Below are 17874 nucleotides of genomic sequence, written 5' to 3' on the forward strand. Positions count from 1 at the left end.
CCCATAGCCCTGCCCCCCCAGAGCCTCCAACCCCTGCCCTATGGTCCCCTTCCCATCCAGAGCTCCCAACCCCTGCCCCAGAGAGACTCACGCCATGGCCCCCTGCCCCGGCCCCAGAGAGACTTGCTGCATGGCCCCTACCCACCCAGAGCCCCCAACCCTATCCCCACAGTTTGCTGCTTTCCCTGTGTCCCCCTATACCAACTCCTTCCCCTTCGTTAGAGACTTCTTAATTCCTCCCTGTCTCCAGACCTTGTTCTCCCCCTGCATTTCCAGCACTGGGTTTGTGTGGGAGAGGAAAGAGCCCTGTAGGGACTTTCCTACCCTGGGACATTTTGAATGAGGGAGCTTCGTGCCCCCCAACTCTGGGAGAAGACACATTGCCCTATCCCTTGGTAATAGGAATGTGTCTGCAAGGTGGGACACTTCACAATCTGTTTTAAAATTATTCTCCTTCCAAATGAGTGGGCCTGGACACATGGAAAAGCAGCTCCCATAAAACTTAGTGTGGGGTCTGTGGGGGAGGGGAGAAAAGGGATAAGGCTGGTCTGAGGCCTGAAAGCAACTACAACTCCACTTTTTGGAATGTCCTACCCTTTTCCTCCAGGATATGAAGTACTTCATGTTCTGTAGCCACCTCTGAGAGTATGGCCCCGCATGGATTTTTAGTTATCTTAACTAACATGACTGTAAATTCTAGTGGACACAGCACGAAAATGTTTGTGTTTAACCCTAGGCTGCCGCCTAAATACTACTTGCAGCAAATATTTGTACAACATTTACAGTCTTGTCAGTTAATGTGCTAAAAATTCAAGCACAAAAATGCTTTGCTGTTTTTTGTCTCTTTTCAGTTCTTTGACAACCTGTGAATTATATAGAGTGAATTAAATGGAAACCAGTTCCCTGATTCCCCCACCTTCTCAGTCCTAGAAGGAGAGGATGCCCAGAGTGTTCTGTAGCTGCAGGGAGACCTGACAATGAAAGTGACACGTGTGCAATAGGAGTTCATCTCAGGTTGAAGGTCATCTGGAAACTCGCACACATGAGTGCTAGGGGCTTTCCAGTAAGAGTTCAGAAGTTAGACTCAGACCCTGAGATTAACTTTAAAAAAAAAATCTTCTGACATTTAAACAAAACTAATTTTGGAAGGGCTGGGGTTGTGTGTCATGATTTTTTTTTATTATTATTATTCTTGGGGTTGGCAACATTCAAATTGATCCTTTTAAAAGGGGTCAGTTAATTAAAAAAAAAAAAAAGTAAGTGAAAAGATGAACTCTCCCTGCCCAAACACTTCATCTGAGACCTGGGAGTAAATCATGAGATACTGAAGCATTCTCTAGTCTACAGCCCTACTAGGAAATCTTGTAACAGAAGTGAATGTATTTAATGGAAACACTTGAAGTGACCTGTTTTGGGGTTGAGGGCCTTTTGTGTCTATGGTGTTTAATATTAATCCATTAATAAACACACAAGCTATTTAAGTAATTGTCTTCCAACCTTGAAAAATGTTCCTATTCAGGCTTCCACAGTGATCTAACCTCTGCTGGAGTCTTTGCAAATTGCAGGACTGACTTATCTCCAAAGTGAGGAGGAATAATTTTGTTTCATTTTTATCATTTTAATTTAAATGCCAGCTGCAGGCTTTGTCAGTTTTAGCCATCTGAAAGAAGCAGCAAAGCAATGAGTTTGAGTCCACCAACAAAAAAAAAAAATGTTACTTGGTTTGATACAAGTGAGTCTTGTGAAGTGATTTTTTTGAGTCTAAATTCTCTTATTGTGGTTAGGTACTGTAGTATTTCCAGACAAACTTCAAAATGTGCTGTTAGAAAAGGGTAAAATAATCAGAGTATACCATCGTGTGCAAGATTAATTGGACCATTTTCAGACCTTCTGTAAGCAGGTGCAACTCTCTTGACTTCAGTGAATTTGTACCCTTTAAATCAACTCTGGGTGTGGTCCAGTTCTTTCAGATTAATTATACAGGGACAGCACTATGTTAATTTTTGACCCAGTGCATAAATTTTGCACAAATAAGCTTTTAGAAAAACTATGATCAATAGAAATGTTCCCTTTTTTAAAAAGTATTTGAATGGAAAATGTTTTTTAAATAAATAAATTGTACAGTGGCTAAAACCAAACATTTTAGTCTTGTGCCTGAGGACCAGAAACTGAAGCTGACTAGAAACAAATGTGAAAATGACTAGGCTCTCTATTATCCAAGCTATTGTAAATGCAAACAGTAAGCAGTATAAATGGTGAAAAGTAAATTGGATTTCTACTATTGTTTTACTCATCTTTGATGTCGGTGAGAAGCACATTCTTGTAAATACATTTTTAATTCAAGAGCCCCTTTAATCTGAAGGAAGATTGTAAAAATACTGAGAGATCCCTAAATCATTGTGTTAAAAGTGTTTCCAATATGTACACTGAAATGGATTTCATATTAGGAATCTTATAACCTAACCAAAATTTAATTGCCATAGTATATGGAGGGAGGAAGTGCCAATGTTGTAAGAGTGTACTGCCCCTTGGTGGTGGACAGTCATCACTACATATTTTATAGACCTTTCATAATTTGTTTTAATTTACCTGATGATTTATCTAACATCTGTTTGAGGTTCATACCCTTACTGATAGCATAATGGGGTGAGGCAAAGGGACTTCCTGTACAAAACCAAGAAACTGGTTAGAAATACTGAACACTGATTGAAATTCATCTTTAATTTTGCATAAGATTTGACTTTTTTTCTATGAAGATTTTTTTTTTTTGACCCACCTTTGCCCCTTGTGTCCCTTTTCTATCCATCCTGGTGTTCTTGTGGTCCTGTGAGCAACACTTGGTGGTGCTTTTTGTGTAAAGACATCCAAACTCACGCAGCACTGTGTTCTCTGTCAATATGGTGGTTGTGGATTGCAGCTTTTTCTAGGCTTTGCTGCCTTCTAATAGAAGGTGTGCTGTGTGCTGCCAGAAACAGCCTTTTCTTATGGATTTATTTGAACCTTCTTGGCAAATTCATTTTAGGACTTTTTAAATATCCAAAGTGGTGATAAACATTAGGGGCAAAAAATATCTTATGTTCTTTAATAGGATTTACAGCTGTGAATGTGCTTTAATAGAATGTATAGCTAGGCTGAAATCCCCCTCCATAATAAATTATAACTTCATGATTTGGTATTATATTCCCCGTGTTTATTACTTTATTTGTCTGCTGCTGTAAATATTTGGGAGGGACAAAGGCATATGAGCAAAACCAAAAGTTTTGTGCGTGAGAAAACAGGAAGCATGGGCTAATGGTTACAGCCGAGAACTCAGACTCAGCATATTTAGGTTCTTATTCTTGGTTTGGCCACTGGCCTGCTCTATGTCCTTGAGCGAGTCACTTTACCTCTTTCTCCGTTCTGCCCATCTGTGAAATGAAGATAATGCCACTTCTTTATCTGACAAGGTGTTTTGAGACCTAATTTCTGAAAGTATGTGAAGTGCTTTGAACTCTTTGTGTGTATTATAGAAAGCTGAATCAGCAAAATTACTGAGTGGAGAGCAGAGTGTGAACCTACAGGCAACCTAGCACCTACCATTTCTCAAAGCAAGAAGGCAGTAAGGGCTATGAGGGCCGAGGAAAGACTCATGTTATCCTAAAGCTCCCTAGAGAACAGCATAGCAGATCTGGATTGCTTAGCTGCCTTCCATGGCCGTAAGTCTCTTCTGATCATATCTCAGGAGTGGGCAGACTTTGTGGCTCGAGGGCCACATCTGGGTATGGAAATTGTATGATGGGCCATGAATGCTCATGAAATTGGGTTGGGGCGTGGGAGAGGGTGCTGGCTCGGGTGGGGCCAGAAATGAGGAGTTTAGGGTGCAGGAGGGGGCTCTGAGCAGGGGGTTTGGGGTACAGGAGGGGGCTCCAGGCTGGGACTGAGGGGAGTTTGGAGGACAGGTGAGGGATCAGGGCTAGGGCAGGGGGTTAGAGCAGCTCCCGGAAGCAGTGGCATGTCCCCCTTCTGGCTCCTACACAGAGGCATGGCCAAGCAGCTCTGCGCATTGCCCCATCTGCAAGCGCCGCCCCTGCAGCTCCCATTGGCCATGGTTCCTGGCCAATGGGAGCTGTGGGGGCAACATGCAGAGCCCCCTGGCTGCCCCTACATGTAGGAGCTGGAGGAGGGACATGCTGCTGTTTCCAGGAGCTGTGTGGAGCGGGGCCAACCCCTGACCCCATTCCCTGGCTGGAGCACCGGAGTGGGACAAACCCTGGACCCTGCTCCCCGACGGGAGGTTGAGGGCCGGATTAAAACGTCTGAAGGGCTGGATGCGTCCCCCAGGCCATAGTTTGCCCACCCCTGTCATATCTGCTCTGGAAATGTCAGCCCGGAATACTAAGGTGTATGTTAAACTGGCTTAAATCCCCTAGTTAAGGTATGGGGAGATAAGAGTCCCCTTAGCATATGTCATTTGCCTGAGTCAAGCAGGTGCCCTCACTCTAGTGAGCAGGAACCTCGTCCAGAGCATTAGAAGAGCAGTGAGAGAACAGAGCTCTGTAAATAGGTCAGGACAAATGATTTCTTTGTTCTGTGGAGGGCTTAAGTGGTAGGTGTGAGACACTGAGAAGGGATGCTAGCCCTTACCTTGCAACGGTCAGTGAATTCAATGATGTTGGAGGGATTGGTTTCATAGCCCTAAAGACTGAAGTTTTCTGCTTCTCCAGAACAAATACAAGATGGCCAATGGGAGCTGTGGGGGCGGCGTTTGGGGTGACAGTGGCGTGCGGAGTACCCTGGCTGCCCCTAAATGTAGGAGCTGGAGGGGAGACATGCCACTGTTTCCGGAAGTCATAGCACGTGCCCGCGGAGTGTATCCTACTCCCTGGCTGGAGTGTAGGAGTAGGGCAAGCCCCAGACCCTGCTCCCCAGCAGGAGCTTGAGAGCTAGACTAAATCAGCTGGTGAGCTGGATGTGGCCCATGGGCCATAGTTTACCCACTCCCCTTCTACGGTGTCCCCTGAACCATGGTCTCTTCCAGAAGGAACATTCTTCAAGTTTACAGCCTGAGGTTTAGGAAGGAAGTACTGTTGGCCAGTAAGTAAAGATCTGTAACTTACAAACATAGCTGAATCCTGCAATACCTCTTTGTGTCCCTGAGCTCTGTGTTTAATTCAGGTTTCAAAAGCCAGAGAGAGAATTTTCCCTGCCGAAAGCAGCAGTGACCCACTGAGGCAACTTCCAAAGTCATGATGAAGCTGATGAATAGAAGAGACCCCTATGTTCGAGAGGTCATCCGGTTTGCAGTGTATTGCAGAGCCCTGACACTTGTGCTCCAGGCAAGTCTCCCAATGAACACAAGACATTGTACTAAATGTGATATACTACTTCAGAGTTACCTATTCAGTACTGCAGGATGTATTGTGAGCTATCACGATCTTCCTGATTGTAATTGGACTTCTCATGCAGAGGCCTACAAGCGGCATCTGGGAAGTCATCTAGCTGTCAAAAAGAAGTTTGACAGGGTTAATTTACTTTTAAATTAAAAATGTTGTGTGAATTCACTGCAGTTGCAAGGGGCTGTATTGACACTTCTGTAGACTGAAGTCCCCTGTTTATCCACAAAACAGGTACATCAATCTTCCCACGCAAACAATTCCCAAGTCTCAAGCCTAGAGGCACTATCTCTAGACATGAGGACATCTCAGTGCTCATGGGTAGGGCCCTATCAAATTTATGGTCCATTTTGGTCAATTTCATAGTGATAGGATTTTAAAAATTATAAATTTCATGATTTCAGATATTTAAATCTGAAATTTCATGGGGTTGTAACTGATGGGGTCCTGACCTAACTGTGAAGGCAGCAGTGCAGAAGTAAGGATGGCATGGTATAGTATTGCCACCCTTACTTCTGCATTTCTGCTGCTTGCAGGGCACTGCCTTCAGAGCTGGGCACCTGGCCAGCAGCTGCCGCTCTCCAGCCACCCAGCTCTGAAGGCAGTGCAGAAGTAAGAGTGGCAATACTGTGACTCCACTACAGTAACCTTGCAAAAAAAGAAAACACATGACCCTCTTTTGGTTTGGGACCCCCCAGTTTGAGAAACGCTGGTCTCCCCTGTGAAATTTGTATAGTATAGGATAAAAGTACACAAAAGACCGGGGGGGGGGAGGGGGACCAGATTTCATGGTCCATGATGCATTTTTCATGACCGTGAATTTGATAGGGCCCTACTCATGGCCCATTCATTCCTTAGTGTGTCTGCTGAGACTGTCAACAAGGAACCCAGCAGTTTTGGCTTTTGTGAAGTGAAACCAGTCTAACTGTGAAAGAGATTTAGCACCACCAAACAGCCAACAGATAGTAACAACTTTTGGTCTCTACTGGGTTGGTTTGGATTTGAACAATCATCTGAGAGATGAAAGGCTCCACATGAGATGAAAAGGTCTCTCAAGCCAGCCAGTTTCCTAGTAATGTAGGTTTCTCTGTAAAGCATCAACATTTATTTTTTTAATTACAGTTTAAATGCAGCCCCCCCCTTTTTTTTCTGTTCTCCTTCCCCTGTCAGTGCCAACACTGACATAATTGTACAAGGGACATCCCTAATTCCTCGTTTGAAGCTACAGGACTGCTCAGTCAGATGCATGACTTTCATCTGGCTGGGTATTACTGTGCTTTAAAATTTAGACCATAGCCTCTTGAGCTTTCTGTTTTTCTCTCATCTGTTAAAACATGGTGCATGCCGCAGACTCACAAAGGGAGTTTGTTGGGAGTCACATTCACCTTTCTAATATGAAGGTCAGGGGACTCCTTTGTGTCAGTTCCAACAGCAGCATGCTAAGCTAAGCAGCAGAGACAATGGGAGTGTGATCTAGTGGCTGGAAAAGGGGCCTGGGCACTGCATTAACGTGCTGTGTGACATAAGTATGACGTCCCGCGTGCCTCGGTTTCCCCATATATAAAGTGGGGGTCAAAATGTCTATCTCACCAGTGGCGGGGAGGTTTCGAAACAATCGTTGTAAAATATCAGAGGGGTAGCCCTGTTAGTCTGGATCTGTAAAAGCAACAAAGAGTCCTGTGGCACCATATAGACTAACAGACATATTGTAGCATGAGTGAATACCCACTTCGTCAGATGCATGTCATTGTAAAGCAGTTTGAGAGGTTTAGATGGAAGTTGCTATCATAGTACATTCACTAGTACATACAGCGTTAGAGCTGTTCTGGAGCAGAAATGAGTAAACTGCGCTTCATAGCTAGCTACAGAATCACAGCCATTACAGAAAGAAAAGATCTGCTGATTCATCTCCATTTCCCACCTCCTGCACCACAGAGGTTAATGCAGGATTTGGATTTTTCCCTGCATATTTTGCAGAGCATTGTCTGGTCTGGATTTGAATGTTACAAGTGAGTCTCTCTTGAAAACCCAAATATGTTGTAGTCTAATAGGTCTTACCATCTCGAACCTTTTCCTGATACTCAAGGTATGCTACACTGCTAAAAAAAAAAAAAAGTGTATTTTAAATCAGGATAGCTAACCAACATTCACTAACTTGGGCTAAAAGAGCAGCGAAGACATGTCAGCTCAGATTACCATCTCGAGCTGAAACCCATGGGGAGCCTGGCATTGAACTTGAGCTGCTAACAGGTTTCTTTGCAGTGTAAACATACCCTTAGCCTGCATTTCTTGGCTTCTACTTATGCTTTCTTCTTGGAGTTAACACTTGGAATCCCTGGAGTCCTCCTCCTACTTGGGACTCCATTTGACTGTCTTCAGTGCGGGAAGTCGCAATAGGATGCTTGGTTAATTTTAGTTCTCTCCCTCTCTCTTCCAGGCCCTGTTTAACTTCTTGATCCCGGATCATGCAGCGGATGCCTTCTCTCCTCCCCGCCTGTCAGAACCCAGCCTTTGTGACTGGTTGTCAGAATGGCTCTTGGGGGGCTTGTCACACTGGGATGCAGAGCACTTCCTGTTCATAGCTGAGCATGGGTACCTGTATGAGCACAACTTCGCCTTCTTCCCAGTGTACCCCCTCAGTGTGCGAGCCGTGGCAGAAGTCACACTGTGGCCCCTGCAAGGGCTGCTGTGTTTACGGAGCCGCCTGCTCTTGTCAGCGGTGCTTTTAAATGCTCTCCTCTCAGTCCTGGCAGCTGCTGTCCTCTATGAGCTGGGGTGCGTGGTGCTACGGTGTCGCAGGATGGCCTTTATCTCTGCTGTCCTCTTCTGCCTCACCCCCGCCAATGTGTTCATGACAGCCGCTTACTCAGAAAGCATGTTTGCTTTCCTGGTGTTCAGTGCCATGCTGCAGCTGGAGAAAGGGCAGAGCTGGACCAGCGGACTGCTCTTCTCCCTTGCTGCTGCTGTGCGCTCCAACGGGGTGATCAACACTGGCTTCCTCATCTATTCCCAGAGTAAAGACCTTGCCCTCCAACTCCAGGCAGGTGCCTGGACTGTAATGAAGCTGCCTCAGGTCTGGAGACGACTCCTCCGCTTTGCAGCTTCAGTGGTTCTGATGTCTGCTGGGGTCTTTTTCCCTTTTGCTTTGTTTCAGTCCTATGCCTACTTGAGATTCTGCAGTCCTGATGCCAGCTCTGAACATGGAGTTCCCAGGCCGCTATTGCAGCTGGCTGTGGATAAGGGGTATCGTCTAGCGGCCATGAATGAGATAAAACCTGCGTGGTGCTCCCAGGGGCTCCCTGTGGTCTATTCTTACATTCAAGATGTTTACTGGAATGTGGGCTTTCTAAGGTACTTTGAGCTTAAACAGGTGCCCAACTTCCTGCTAGCTGTGCCGGTTACTGTGCTGGGCTCTTGGGCCACCTGGTTCTACCTCACTGCAAATCCCCAGTACTGCTTAATGCTTGGCCTAGTGAGAAGAAAGAAGGAAGCAAGGAAAGGAGAGGACTCTGATAAGCCCATGGATGGATTTTGCTGCTCCAGTGTCTTCGTTTACATGGTCCATGCCATGGCTCTTCTGGCCTTCGGAATCCTCTGCATGCATGTGCAGGTGAGACATTTGAAGCAGCATATGGCAGTGGTGTCTTTAAAGGAATTTAATGCTGGGGGTGAGGTGGTAGATTGACAGCCATGGAGATGGAAATTGTCTAACCACAGCACAAGGACAGGGGCAGTGCAAGAATCTTCTCTTAGCACATCTCATCCTGCTCTGTAGGAACCACTTCCAGGTCAGGGATGATTCTTCAGTTTCCCTGGCCATTTAGTTCCTTTTCTTTCATTAAGACTACCCAAAAGGAGGCCCATTAGGTGTCAGGTGTGATGGGGACACTTGTCCAGTAGGAACTACCGGCTCGTTTCACTTTGGCCACTTATCTAATAGATGGTATTTTTAACATGCTTATAACCGGGACAGCAAAGTGCTGCTAGTCAGCTGTCAAGGGGTAAAGACCTTGGGTCATGACCACGTTGGGCTGGACTTTTACTGGTGACCTGAAGGTGAAAAGCTCTGTAACCTTGTACCAGTCGCTGGAAGTGTTTCAAGACTACTTAAAACGTGGCTAGTGGCAGTAGAAAGTTGGGGATTCCAGAACCCCCAGATGCAGGTCATGAAGCATTAAAAAAAATTCAGGTGGAGGAGTCTCTCTTTTTTCCCCTGCCTCCCAATGTATGAGCAGGACGACTCCTTCTGGAGTCTGTCCCCTCTCACTTGAAATCCTGTTAAGTAACCTCTCCAGTCTCTGACATTGTTCTGCCAGGTCCCCAGCAGATCTATGGGTGTCAGTGTTTGCATGTGTTCAGCAGGCAGGGATTAGTGGAGAATGTCTCTGGATTCCTCCTATGTGCTAGTAGTCTGTCCCTCCAATTACTCTAGAGCCTTCAGGGTTTTGGAGGGTTACAGGACATATATCAGGGTTGGGCAAACTTTTTGGCCCGAGGGCTGCATCTGGATATGGAAATTGTTTGACAAGCCATGAATGCACACAAAATTGGGGGTTGGGGTGCAGGATTGTGTGAGGGCTCCGGTTGGGGGTGTGGGCTCTGGCATGGGGCCAGAAATGAGGAGTTCAGTGTGTGGGAGGGGGGTCCAGGCTGAGGCAGGGGATTGGGGTGGGGGTGTGTGTGTGAGGGCTCTGGAGTGGGGGCTCTGGGGTGGGGCTGGGTATGAGGGGTTAGGGGTGCAGGAGGGTGCTCCAGGCTGGGACTGAGAGGTTCGGATGGTAGGAGTGGGTCAGGGTGCGGGAAGGGGTCAGAGGTGCAGGCTCCAGGTGGTGCTTACCTGAAGCAGCTCCTGGAAGCAGCAGCATGTCCCTTCTCCATCTCCTATACGGAGGCATGGCCAGGCAGTTCTGCGTGCTGCCCTGTCCGCAGCCCCATTGGCCTCAGTTCCCAGCTAATGGGAGCTGTGGAGGCGGCGCTTGGGGCAGGGTCAGTGTGCAGAGCCCCCTGGTTGCCCCTATGTGTAGGAGCCGGAGGAGGAACATGCTTCCGGGAGCTGCGTGAAGCCATGGCATGGGCAGAGCGGGGTAAGCACCCGACCCTGCTCCCTGTCTGGAGCCCTGGAGCAGGGCAAGCTCTGGACCCTGCTACCCGGCGGGAGCTCGAGGGCCGGATTAAAACGTCTGAAAGGTTGGATGCAGCCCTTGGGCTGTAGTTTGCCCACCCCTGACATACATGCTAGAGAGGATGCCATGGAACCACAAGATTAACTCAGTCCTTTATTCTTCACAGGAGACAAACTGCTGCCATTCAATTTAATATATGGGGTGGGGGGGCGTTTCTTGTCACTTTCAAGAAGTTGTTTGCTGTGTAGTTGTAGCCATGTTGGTGCCGGGATATTAGCGAGTGGGTGAGGTAATATATTGCACTAACTTCTTTCCAGAAGAGCAAAGGGAGTTGTTTTAGGCCATTGTTTCCCCTCTCCACACTGTTCTCCAGAGTGCTGTGTACCAGCTAGCTGTTGCTGTCATCTGCAGAGATGGTTGCATTTTAGTAATGCTGCATGCATAGCATTTGTAAAGTGCTTTGGGATCCTTTGAGGTGTAAGGCTCTTCATAAATGTAAAATAGTCATCTTCTTATTTAGGGTTTGGCTCTGTCATTTTCCTTGTGGAAGATAGCAAGATTCAAGTCTTCGCTGTAGCTCTGCTGAGGAATAGGGCCCTGTAGGGGTTTTAGGAGAGATTTCTGCAGAGCTGTGGCAAGTAAACTGTTTCTGTGTTTTTCTGTAACGTGGAGGTTACTTGCCTGCTTTCACAACATAGTTATAAACATAACCCTGAGCTGAGAGGCTTTTATTTCATATTATTTTATAATAATAAATTCTAGCACCATAAAGTGGGGCTGTATTTCACTCCAATTTGTCTGAGGCAGATAGATTGCACCTTTCATTCCTCAGAATCAGGGTCACTTAGTCACTGGCACATATTTAATGTGCTTTCCTCCCACCCCTTGTTGTTTTCAGGTTGTAACCAGGTTCCTAGGCTCATCTACACCAGTCTTGTACTGGTTCTCTGCTCATCTGCTCCAGGACTATGAACCTTTGCTGTGGAAAGAAGGAGCTGCTATCCAGACTGCAGCATCCCTCTCCGAGAAGCCCAGTGTAGGCAGCTCTTTTCCTGGAGCGTTCAGAAAAGGGATTTCTGAAAACCCCATCGTGAAATTACTGCTGAACTGGAGAATAAGTTCCCCTCTCACCAAATGCATTCTGGGATATTTCCTGTCTTACTGGCTGCTGGGGCTGATCCTACACTGCAACTTCCTGCCTTGGACATAGAGTTTGAGAACATGTGTTTGTGATGGACCTACTAATGGGAACAGAATCACTGCTCAGAATTGAAACTCTTTTTTAAACCTGACAGAAGTGAATTGATGCTACTGTCTTTGTTTTTATTTCCAACGACATATAGAGCCTCCAATATGTGCACATGACTCTGTGCTCTTATTGCTGTAAACCTCATCCTTCCTCATTCCATTCTCCCCCCTACAATTTTTCACCATTACTGGTCATATGATGGCTGAAATCTAATCTGTAAACTCTTTGGGGTGGCAGTTGTCTTTTTATTCTTATGTCTTCTGTGAAGCGCTTTACCATAATTAATAATTGTCCAGTGAAATGAGTTATAGGCCTGTTTAAGGTTATAGGTTAGGTTGTAGTTGACATGTCTATCTGCAGAATACAAATTGGGGTTCTGAGGTGGTGGAGAAACTCAAGGAAGCATCCTCTAGCTTGCAGTGAGAAGCTTTCCTAGTGTGCTTCTCTTTCTGTAGGAGCACCTGCGGATCATAGCCCTTTCTGCATCATAGAGAACAGGTGGAGTCACAAAGGAGCTGGCTAGAGAGGTCCCTAGGGAAAGTTGTTAGAGGTTCTCAAGCTAGGGCATGTGGAAATTCACAAGGGTGTATCAGAGTGTTTGAATGTTGTCAGTAAAGTTTGTGGACTTTATGAGAGTTGCTTCCCCCCCCCCCGCCCCCAATAAAAAGGCATCTCTAGCTTTGGGAAATTTGAGAACTGCCTGGGGTGGGTAGGAGAGTCTGTGTGATAGGGCCTACAGCTTGGAGAGTACTGTGGGGAAGTTGGACATCGAGGGAAGGAAATAAACATTCCTGTTTACTTCATTAAATAGGGGAGAGTTGCCCTCTGGTTACAGCAGGGCAGAGGGACTCAGGTCTGAATCCTGTTTCCAGTTCTGCTGTTAACTTACTGTGGAGAAAGTCGCTTGCTCTTCATGCCCTGATTCTACTCTCTCTTAAAATGGAGACAGTGCAACTTCCCACTCTCACTAAATGACTGTGAAGTTTGTTTAATGACTGTGTGAAGATCTTTTATAGAAGGCACTAAAGAAGGGTAAAGCATATACTGTTTTTAGTTTAAAACAGAATAAGCTAATTGTAAATGTGGTAGTCTCCAGCTATCCAAGCTTCTGATTAGATGAAGGTTTTGGAGATACATCTACACAGCAAGCAGAATGTCGTGGCAGTAAGTCTGTAAAGCCGACCTAATTTTGTAGTAAAGACATACCCTCAGTCAGAGCTTGGGTCTACAGACTCAGGGCTCATGCTGCAGTGCTCAAAATAACTTCAGAGCCCAAGCTCCCACCTGAGCCTTACAGCTACTTTAACACTGCAGCATGAGCTCTCTGAGCCCAATTCTGTAGACCCAGGCTCTGCTGCTGGTTTCTGCTTGCCATGTAGACATACTCTGGGTGTCCCCTGAGACGTCTGGTTCTACAGTATGTAAGTATACTACATACACACACACACACACTCTCTCTCTCTCTCTCTCCTCCTTTGACAGTAGCGGTTTGTAGCTGGACACCTTGGTTTAAATCCTGCTTGCAGCAGGTCATAACAGCAAATTAATTTGGAAGATTTCTCTGAGGTGGTGGCAGTTGTCACCCCTTCAATTCCAGAAGGGACAGACTTACCTGCATTCTGGAACATACCTAACATCCCACACAGCAGTAGGCTAATGAGGCAAACATAGCTGATAATGAGACTTTAAAAACAAACATACCCTGAAACTCTCCAGCTAACTGGAAGAGGCTGTAGTGAGTTTTTCCAAAGCAGCCACGGCATCCTGCATGCTGCCGCTGAAATCAATTGAATTTTGCAGAGATCTGTCTGCAAAGATCTGCTTGTGGAATTGAGTCCATATTTTTGAGCTGTAGAAGGCAAGTGTGTCTTCAGTGTTAAAAAGTTTTGCCTTCCCTACATGAAAATTCTGCTGACGTTTTAGTCAGACTTTGCATTGGTAAATAAGAATAAAGATTAAACTTAAAATTCCAAATAAAACAATGAATAAAGATATACTTGTTGCAATTTTAGTATCTGGTTATCAAAAACAACTCATAAACTGAACACATTTCAGTCTCTGAGACACAAGAGGTCGTTCAACACACACAGAGTAGTAGCACTCTTTAGTGGGGACACGGCTACAGACATTCATAAAACTACAGGAACCTGAGCCTGAACATGAGGCCTCGACTGCCAGCCAACACCCAGGAGGCTGCTTCATGCCTACACACAGCAGCAGTGTCTTACCATACTGATGCCATTTCAGTAATTGCTTGTATGGGTTGACACTTCCTGGACTCCAGCTGCTGTTGCTTCAGGCTTTGCTGACCCTGGTTATTGCTGTGAAGGCGGAAGAGGCTCCTTATTGCACCACCCAGACTCAGGCCAATGGAACTTGTTTCCTGAGTGTGGGAGATCTCTTGAACATGTTTCTCCCCTGACTAATGTGTGATCCAGGTCTTTGTCACTCATTTCCCAAAGTTTCTAGAGAACTGAATGGAGCTTGAATCCTGACCATACACAGTTGTGAAATTTTAAATGTAAGAGGCCAAATTCTGTGCTTATTTCCACACTATCCAATTCTGCTGATTCTGGATGAAACTTTGGGGCCAAATAATTTAACCATCAGTTCATTAATGTCACAGTGGGCTGTGCCCTTTACCTACCCACTTCCACAATAGATGGTAAAAACATCACACAATAGATGGTAAAAGCATCAAAGAGAAACTGACAGAAACAGCAACCACGACAATAGTAGGGATGTGACTCAAACTGCCCGGCAGGGAGTTGATGATTCAGCCTATGTTGCCCTTGCTGCCTTATGTACCTTATGGCTGTAGAGAAGGCTCTATCCCGATGCACCTCCAGTCCATTTCTGTTTCTGCTGCTGCATTATTCCCTATATCCATGCTCTTCATCATTTGATTATCTAGGTACCAGGACATGTTCTGTCCTTAATTTCTTTTATCTATTTTCATGAAAGCCAGGACACTATTCGAAGTTTGGACCAGGTCAGTAGTGATCAAAAATGGTTACAGTCTTGAGGGTGTTTTGAGACTTATATATGAAATAAGTGTGATCTCAGTCTGATTCCAAGCGGTAGAAGTATCCCGCCTCTCACCCAGAGAGCCGAAGGATTGAGTGAGCCAGGCAGACTGAACTCTCCTTGTTTGCCTGTGGGTGGTCCCTCCATCAGAGAGATGAAACATGGTGTGGGTTAGGGAAATTTAACCTATCCTGTGGATAAACAGAGGCCTTCAGTTTCCAGGCTTGTCAGCTCACCAAGCACTAATCACAGCAAACATTTAGAAAATAAAATAAAACAATTTGACTTGTTACTGTTTGCTTGTTTAGGTCTGTGATTATTTGCGGGAGCTACAGTTATGCTGGGTCTATAAGGGGAAGGTGTCTAGTGGGAGGTGAACTACAACTGGCTTGAAATTGTGACCATCTCCCAAGTGGCTGTTACAGCCTAATTAGAAGAGGGGACACACACTAGTGGTGGTGATGGTGGGAACTAGGGCTGTACTGTGAGAGTTGTTACAATGGGATTGAGCTGAGTGAATAGGTTTGTATTATAATGGTGTTATGGTTTGAATAGGGCTGCAAGTTGATGGTCCAGTGGCTGGCCACAAGGAATGTTATACTGTGGTGGTGGTTATGGGAGTAGAGGGTGAGTGGGCTATGGGGTGCTGTGATGGGTTACATAAAGGATGGTGGGGTGAAGGGTACTGCGTAGCCATTGCAGGATTAGGAATGAGTGTTTGGGGGGGCAGGAGTTATGAAGAGCTGTGGGATATGGGATTTTGAGGGTTGGGGATTAGGAGTGAGTGGAATTTGGGGAAATCTGGTTTATAAGAATGTTATGGGTTTAAAAGAAAAGGGGGAGGGGTCTCTGGGGACTGCAGGGGAGGCTTCTAGCCATGTGGGAGGTGTTGTGGCTGAGACAGTTGTGAAGTTATGAGGTTTAAGAGATTTGGGAGAATGTGGTGTTCAGGATGAAAGGTTATTGGAGAGTTTGTGGGGTGTCACTGATTTTTTTGGGGAGTGGAATTTGTGGGGCTTTGATAGTGGGGTTGAGGTGTGTAGAGAGCTAATGAATATAGAGGCAAGGGGATTCAGGTGCTGTAGTATTCAAGGTGGGGATTGGAGAGCTATGCAGTTGTTATGGATTTAGAGAGCAGGAGTTTGGGTCAATGGTATTGGGGTGGAGATATGGGGGCCTGTGGGGGTGTTAGGTTTAGAAGGCATAGGGATTTGACTGGGCGTGTTAGGTTTGGGGGCTGAGGAGGCTATGGAGGTGTGTAGTGTTAGGTTTACAGGTGAGGGAGCTTGGGACTGGAGATACTATGGGTAATGGTGTAAGGGACAGTTTGTGTGTGGTAGTAGAGGTTGAAGGGGTAAGGGTGTTACAGGGCTAGGAAGAGTGGGGTGCTGTGCTATTGGGGTGAGGGTTGGGCTGTGGAAGAAGTGATGGTTTAGGGTGAGAGGGTTTGGGGATCGGGGGCTGTGGAGGATGATGCTTTAGGGTGTGAGGGGGTGCTTTTGGGGTGGGATTCTGGGGCTCTGGCGTGTTAGGGGAGGGGACTGAGCAAGGGTTGGGGACAGTGGAGTGTGAAGGCAGGGGACTTGGAGGTGGGAGGCTGTGGGTGTTGAGGGCAGGGGGCAGAGGAGTTTCCGGGTGAGGAGGGTGATGGTTTGTATAATAGGCAATTAAGGGTCGTCAGTGTGAGGGAGAGGCAGAGGAGTGGGAGATGACTTGGGGAGGATATGAATGGTTTTTGGAGACGGAGGGTCAAGGCTGTGAGTGATGGTTAGAGGTGAGCGAGGTTCAGGGTTCAGGCTTGGGGCTGATGGGTTTAGGGTGTGAGGAGGTGGGGTGGTGGTTGGGCTGGGGGGATAGTTATGCAGGTGAGGGTGTTGGGCTGTGGGTGAGGGTTCGGTGTGGGTTGGGGGCTGTGGAGGGTTGCGATGATGATAGGTGGGGGAGGTGCTGCAAGAAGCTGTGGTGTATGGGGAGGGGTTGGGGGACTGTGGGGGTTCAGATTGTGGGTGAGGGGCAGAAGGGCGCATGACTGTGGGGGTGATGGGCTTGAAGGGGCTGTGGGGGTCGGGCTGCGAGTGTTGGCTGCGGGAGGATGATAGGTGGGGTGGGGTGGGGGATGTGGGTATGGGTGAGGGGGTCGGCTGTGAGGTGAGTAGGTTGGGGGCGCTGTTGGGGTCAAACTGGTGAGAGAGATGGTTGGAGGGGCTGTGGGGTGATGGTGATGGAGGCCCACGGAGGGCTGGGGCCAGACACATCGATCTGAGAGGTGATGTGGAGGGAAGGCTGGGGGCTGTGGGGTTGAGGGGAGGGGATTGGGGGCTGTGGCTGCAGGGCGGGCGCCCGGCCGGCGGGGGGCCTGCGCCGGAAGGCCGGTGCCGTGACACCTCCTTGCCGGCGGGCCCGGGTTCGGGGCGAGCGGGCGACACGTCCCTAGCGAGCGGGGCGGGTGCGGCGCGCGCTCGCGCGCGGGGCTGGCAGCAGCCAATGAAGGAGTGAGTACGGCACGATCGCCCGGCGCCCCGCCGCGCCCCCGACCTGGCGCTCGCCGCGCCGCCCGGGCGCCGCCCCCGGCCCCCGCGTCCGCAAGTAGGGGCGATGTAGCCCGGGCCTGCTAACCGCCTCCTGCGTCGTGGCGCCTCATTACTGCGCGGCACTCGGGTTCTTCGCTCACTCTGGGGGCTCATTCCTTGGCCACCAGCAGGCACTTTTCGCTTCGTGTGATGTCTGGGGCCACGCTGCCCCCCGCGCCGTTCTCATGCCCGGGCCCCCACCTCGCCCTTACTGGGGCCCGATCCGCCTCACCCCCCGCTCGTTCCTGCCGGGCCACCCACCCCTCGCCCTTACCGGGCCCCAGGCCCCCTCACCCCCGCCGTTCTCTGCCCGCCCCCACCTCGCCCTATCACTGGGCCCCGGCCCCCTCCCCCAGATCCCCCGTTGCTGCCACGGGCCCCACCCCTCGTCCTTACCTGGGGCCCGCCCCTCACCCCCGCTTCGTTCCTGCCGGGCCACCACCCCTCGTCGCCCTTACCTGGGGCGCCGGCCCCACCCCCTCCCGTCAGGGCCACTGGCCCTATGCCAGGCCCCGCCGCCCGGCCGCCCCCGC

At 48.1% G+C, this 17874-nt stretch overlaps 1 protein-coding gene across 3 annotated transcripts; it reads left to right on the plus strand.

Moving 5' to 3' along the window:
- The first annotated feature begins 166 nt into the window (after positions 1-166).
- PIGV (phosphatidylinositol glycan anchor biosynthesis class V) lies at positions 167-13729 on the plus strand. Of its 3 annotated transcripts, none has more exons than XM_032802952.2 (4): positions 167-5073; positions 5155-5315; positions 7810-8982; positions 11394-13729. In XM_032802952.2, exons 2-4 carry the CDS (start codon positions 5226-5228, stop codon positions 11703-11705), a joined length of 1575 nt encoding a protein of 524 aa, XP_032658843.1. In that variant the 5' UTR covers positions 167-5073; positions 5155-5225; the 3' UTR covers positions 11706-13729. The 3 variants fall into 3 exon arrangements, with proteins under 3 accessions (XP_032658843.1, XP_032658841.1, XP_074917054.1); XM_032802950.2 differs by having other exon boundaries at positions 167-3695; XM_075060953.1 differs by having other exon boundaries at positions 167-1063.
- Positions 13730-17874: the final 4145 nt, after the last annotated feature.

This window comes from Chelonoidis abingdonii, chromosome 25, assembly GCF_003597395.2.
Source record: "Chelonoidis abingdonii isolate Lonesome George chromosome 25, CheloAbing_2.0, whole genome shotgun sequence".
NCBI classification, from domain to species: domain Eukaryota; kingdom Metazoa; phylum Chordata; order Testudines; family Testudinidae; genus Chelonoidis; species Chelonoidis abingdonii.

What these genes read in the sequence shown, in the direction of transcription:
- PIGV (XM_032802952.2), top strand. Translation starts at nt 5,226, where the DNA reads ATGATGAAGCTGATGAATAGAAGAGACCCCTATGTTCGAGAGGTCATC. An exon ending in CCCTGACACTTGTGCTCCAG is followed by an intron (nt 5,316 to 7,809) that starts GCAAGTCTCCCA and finishes TCTCTCTTCCAG; the next exon opens with GCCCTGTTTAACTTCTTGAT. An exon ending in TCCTCTGCATGCATGTGCAG is followed by an intron (nt 8,983 to 11,393) that starts GTGAGACATTTG and finishes TGTTGTTTTCAG; the next exon opens with GTTGTAACCAGGTTCCTAGG.